Raw genomic sequence first — 6000 nt, 5'->3', positions numbered from 1 at the left:
CCAAGTGAAGTACGCTATACATAAATAGCTCCATTGACACAGGTCTGCTTGTGGGTGGCCACAGAAGCATCTTAAAGCAACTTACTTACGGCCTGATGAAATTGCTGCCTTGCTCTTTACTCATTAATTGACACCAGGCCAGAGTTACATTAGAAGGGAGATGTGTAGCGTAAGTAGGTCACTCCTTCCACCTCCCCATGGGTCAATGGAATATGTGGTGCTGAACATAGGAAATATCCTAGTATCAGCTATTCTGTGTTCTCTCGGCTAACCTCATTTGACAGAAAATAGCCAGTCTCAGATTTGAGACCTGAGAGGGTCAGGTATAGGGTGCAACTGTGCTGGGGCAAAGGAGATCTGAGGCTCTTCGACTTCCGAGTCACCCCCGCAAGCCAACTCGATCTGGATCCTCCACAAATCCTTGATGCAGCCAGTTATTTTGGTGCCAATGGACTGATAAGAGAAGCTGCCTCCTGTGATGTCACATTTGCTGGAAGAGGAAAGAAGGTTAGGGATGGGAGCAGAACAAGAGTGACTATAACTGACTGTCAAAGTGGATTAAATTATTTTTGAGATGACAAATTGGTCAAATTGCAGAGCAAAAAAAAGCAAGAACATAATTAAGAAAACAAGAATGAAAAAGACACTATGAAAGAAAGAGTAGAGCAAGACCAGCTGATAGATGTTTAAACACTGAAATGTGAAGCGCTGATTCTATGACATGTGAACACTGTTAGTGTTTATATATTATAGCACATTTCCTCTCAGACAACTTAACAGGCATGTTAAGTTTGATGCCTTTTCTAATTCAAGTTACTGAAAAGACACCAAATCTTTTTCAGAACAGTTTAAAAAAAAACCAAACAAACAAAACACACTTTTCCTTGACATCTGTTCTTCTCCATTATTTTTGTTACCCTTCCCATATCGCCCTACTCGCTCTCTGCAATGGCCTAGGAGATTGCCAAGTATTTATTATCCCCAAACAGTTCACAACTGCAATGACAACCCTGAAGAAAACTCAGCAGCTTATGCTTCCAGCAGTTTTAAGAGAAAAACAAACCGCATCCTGCGTGACAGAAGACTCAATTCTTATAGTTTCAGAATTCTCAAGAGAGTTCCTACAATTCTTAGTCTGGAAATCAAAACTATTCATCTATTTTCTCAAGGAATAAACTGCTGAAAAGATAGCCCAGGTATTTTTGCTCAAGTCTGATTTGAAGTGTCAAGCTAAACAGATACCAGAGGACTGTATGAGCAGTCTTATCTATAGCACTGCAGCCTTCTTTTGAAGGCCTGAATTAAATCTCCAGCAATCTAAGTGTCATCACTATAAAAGACAGAAGACCACCACAGCACTTCATGTCTTCAACCTTATGTGGGCTGATGAAGTGCTTCTAGCATACTGCTGGGCCAAAACAATCCCACTGGGGTCAACTACCTCTCCCTGCTTGAGATGTCTTTGTGCAAGTTGTTCCACAGCAAATGGCACATGGTGGATATGTGAAGACAAAAACATCTTGCCATATTTCTCAGGGTAGTGTGTTACTATATAGAGATACACATGTCTCAATGTGCTAAACAGTGCTTTTTTTTTTTTTTCCTTAACTATTACAGAGCTCACTTTAACCCAGCAAATATTGCAAGTGAATGGGAAAAAAACCCAATGGATGTGATGGACTAAAGTTTGACATCCATAAATACACAAAAATTCCAAACCAAAGGCAGGTGTGTACAAAATAATTTATTACAGCATAACATATGTTGGCAATATTTTACAGTGAGTTTTCCATTCAACAATTTTGAATCTAAACAGATGACACACAAAGGAGAATTTTAATTAGAACAGTTTATTTGTCTTAATAAAATCCCCTCTTCATGAACTTATATTTGCCTTTGAGGGGCTAGTTAATATTACTGAAATTATTTACATTGCAGTGAAATAAAAACAAACCAAGATTGAATGATTCCATTACAGTTTCCAGAAAATGGATTTTCTGTACAAGCCACAGTATAGTTATGTTTTGATAGCAGTTCTTATAAAATGTAAAGCTGTCATACGTAGCCATTTTGTCCAGCAAGACTATGCTTTAAATAGGTATATTAGATTCAGACTTCCATTTTGATGTGTTGTATATTAAATAGTTAATGCACCAGAATACAAAGTAAGAAAAAGGTTCGTTATGATTTGTAGTCAGCCTCTTTGTGCTCCCTTGAATAGTTTTTAAATGTAAAACATACCCCTCGCATACTACTTGCTTTGCAGCACCTAAAGCAATAGTATTTGGGCATGAGAAGTTCTGGAGTATTGGCCATAAGTGGACAACTAAGACTTTTAATGGAGGTAATACAGTAAACTTACCAGTGAATTTTTATGATGTAGAGAAGAGCTGTATTCCCCATTACTGTACCTTCTGCATTGGCCCAAAATTGGAGCAGCTTTTTCAACTTAAGTGTCAATAGGTGAACAGATGGAAAGAAACCAGGAATAAGAGGAAGATGGAACAAAGGACAAACAACAGCATCAAATTCATTGTTTTCATAGGGAATTGCTTCAGGATACTGAAACTTAAAAATGTGAAACTGACCATAAACTTAAGGAAACAATAACTATGGAACACAAGGTAGAATAGTTTTCAAAAATCCTTAGATTTTTGTTTGGTTGGTTTTTTTGTTTTGTTTTTTTTACACAAACCTAATCTTCATATCCATCAACACTGGTTCCATGTAAGACACACACCTGACAAAAACATGCAAACCCCCAATGCTTTCATTGTCACTGTGCTTCAAAAGAAACCAAACTGACCAAAATTAAAAAAAAAACAAAACCAAACAAAACCAAAAACCACCACCCCCCCCAAAACAACAAAAAACCCCACCCAACCAAACCAGAAAAAAACCCTAAAGAACCATAAAAGACAAAGAGGGCAATTCAAGCAGCACTTCAGTCTTAATCTGCTAAAAACACTCAAATGGTAATTTATTAACAAGATATGATCACATTTATCTGTATACGTAACAACACTTATGTGAAAGCAGTCTTTAACATCCATATTTTTTGTGAGGGCGGGCTGATGGATTATTAAAAGACTTAAAACTGTACAAGTATAAACATGAAAAATGCTGATTAAGGATAATGTTTACATAAATATTGGCAGCTTTTGTTGGGAGAAAAAACCTAATAGCATACTCCATTTCATTTAACTATCCAAATATTTTGTTTTATACCTGTTAAAGATATTAAAATACAACCTGGAAAAGTAACCCTGATCTGTATCCAGCCAGCACATAATGAGAGTCAGAGTTTTGTATACATGTGTGCATGTAGGTATACACACACACATGCTTGCACACACTACTTCAAATTTCATTAGACAGCAAATCATGGTTAATGGCTGTGTGGTTCACAGATGCAATGCTGCTATCGTCCTCGTTTGTGGCAGGCATAAAGGCAGACGTAAAAGGAAACAGTTTATGACATGCTGCTTGATATTCTTCACATTGAGTGTGGCAGCTTCCAAAACTGCCGTCAAGCAGTGCCTCAAAAACCTTTGTTAACGTCTAAAGAAACAAAAGTAACAGTTAATAAATGTTATTTACAATTGTTTTATTATTAAAAAGATGCATGGTTAAACAGTACTAATCTGAGCAAACACAGGTTCTCTGTTGATATTCAGGTATCTTACAGTTACTTAAGGGAAAAAATTTGAAACCTTGTTCTTTCAAATAGTATTAATTCATCATGATACACAAAGCATGTACATTAATATCGTATACTTAACTGCAGCATAAAGCCAAAAAGTGTGTGGGATCTTAAAATACTGTATATTTTACCTTCACATTTTTGTCTCTCATGTTTTTATCCAATCTAGTAGCAACAGCAATTGCTTTTTCTTGTCTTGATTTGTCCAGGAAATACATCATCTTTGCACCTTATCACAAGAAAGAACACAACATTTAGATAATAGTGTTTCTAAATGCAATACCACATATACAGACACACAGAATCTGAAAGCTTACAATCAACGTGAATTAGGACTTTTTACAAGTTATAATAAACGATATTTCCCTCCCTTATTTATAACTTAAAACTAACGAAACTGAAGGTATTTTGAAATTTATTAGAAGCATAAGGACTGAGTAACACAGGAGATTTGCTCCTGCAAAAGTTAAATGCCTCACTTGACTGAAGACCTGTCAGTCAAGAAACACACATGAAGAGTACATTGATGGCTAAGCTCTTCAAATCAGCAGGCTAAATGAAATCCATCCTATAAATGTAGAAGTGAATAAAAGACATTTTCTCAGAGATACTCTGTATTCTTTTGAAAAGTACTGAAGGCAAGAGAACAATACAGTTACTAAACAATTGTGGAACACAGACCACAAGAAATTCAGACCAGTGTATGAAAATGTGTCCGTATGGCAGAAAGTAAGGACAAGCTGGGCTACTAACCTGGAGCTGAATAAAATAACTTAGGTACAAGGAAAGTGTAATGCAACTTTGGTGTTTTGCCTGGACTAGACTACATTGGTGAGAAGTAAGACACTGTGTTAACGTAACTAAGCACCTTCTTGGACCACAAACAGTTTATCAAAACTGGTCTGGCCATCTCTGCAAAATACTGTGTTGCTCCTCATATCACAGCTGCCTTAATTTAAAAATCTCATCTTAATGAACACATAGCATTTCATATACCTTCCTTTTCCCAAATACAAAGTCCAGACACACCTCACTACATAGTCTACTACAATGAACAAAAAGCTTAAGAAATCATTTTACTGAAGTTAAACCCCCCCACACATTCTGAGTGTATTGTCTCTTCTTGCTCAACTCATTTCCTCAATTATTAAATTTGTTTTCCTAATTAAAGTTTCCTAGTTATTACTGCTTTTTGTATCCAGAAGGTTTCAGAAAATAAATTGCTAGACTGAATATATTTGGGTTTGAGTCATCATTGTCAAAAAACTTATTAAACTTAACCTAGTTACATTTGCTTAAAGTCAGGGAGGCTGTGGTACAGAAATTGAAAAGAGATTAAAATTCAGCTTACAGTTTTTTTACTAGCAATCATTTTAAGCTAAGAAAACACTCATTTGTACTCTCAGACTTAAAGTTTAGGTCTTTCAGACCTTTACATTTTCAAACTTCGATTAAAGACGACAGTTTAAGAGTTTCTAAATTGTACAGTAGGTAAGTCAATCACTTCAAACCTTTTTCAGCATAAACAGAAGACTGACATGTAGGTGAAGACCTAAAGCTACCAAGGACATGTCTATGGTTAGTTCACTCCTGGTTTCACTTCAAAATCTTAATCACACATTTGTTCCTGCTGCCTGTTAATTGATACACTGTTGGATCACAGCGATCAATGGACCCTAAGGAGCTTTTACTCATTTAAGCCCCTCACCTCCACTGAATGAACAGACTCACCTTCTTCAAAGGGGTCCCTGACATCTCTCTAACATGGGTGCCACCACTGTCAATGATCTAGCTTGGGTTCTTCTCAAAGGCACAAAATATGTAGACAGTGTGAAGCCAAACTCAGAAGTATGACAACCTTAGTCTGTACAATTGCTCTGACAAAGTGACTGTACTATTTTCCATAATAATGGAGGACCAGAAAGTAGAACCTGGAAAACATCCAGTTAGATGCCCAACAATGACAAGAGAGGAAGAACACATCTGCAACAATCAGGAGCAATTGCCTGCCAAGATATCCGTACTTGACTTCCCAAATCTTAGGCCTGCTCACAGGAAAGGGGTACAAGTATTTCTCTCAAGATGCTGTCCTGAAACAGGGATCTTTTAATGGCCTCTAAGTCTGGGGTGAGTTACCTAACCTTCCTTTAATGGAGATGAACAATCCTCTGAAGCTAACTTTCTCCAGTGATTCTGGACAGACCCTGGCTAACTTTTGCAAACTAGGTGAGATTAGTACTGTTTTAAGTACTTTAAGTGCCTGATAAATCTACATTTATTTTTGCTTCCTAACTGCT

General features: G+C 36.8%; 1 protein-coding gene across 1 annotated transcript in view; it reads right to left on the bottom strand.

Moving 5' to 3' along the window:
• Window positions 1-2901: 2901 nt before the first annotated feature.
• NAA16 (N-alpha-acetyltransferase 16, NatA auxiliary subunit) overlaps window positions 2902-6000 on the bottom strand; it is a 73442-nt gene continuing 70343 nt past the window's right edge. Inside the window, exons 19-20 of the mRNA XM_075708922.1 lie at window positions 3835-3932; window positions 2902-3561 (exon numbers count right to left, since the gene is read on the bottom strand). Coding sequence (XP_075565037.1) covers window positions 3361-3561; window positions 3835-3932 — 299 coding nt within the window. The 3' untranslated portion in view covers window positions 2902-3360. The remainder of the gene's footprint in view (window positions 3562-3834; window positions 3933-6000) is intronic.

The sequence above is a fragment of the Pelecanus crispus genome, chromosome 1 (assembly GCF_030463565.1).
Source record: "Pelecanus crispus isolate bPelCri1 chromosome 1, bPelCri1.pri, whole genome shotgun sequence".
In the NCBI taxonomy this organism is placed as follows: domain Eukaryota; kingdom Metazoa; phylum Chordata; class Aves; order Pelecaniformes; family Pelecanidae; genus Pelecanus; species Pelecanus crispus.
This window is presented reverse-complemented; position numbering and strand designations above follow the sequence as displayed.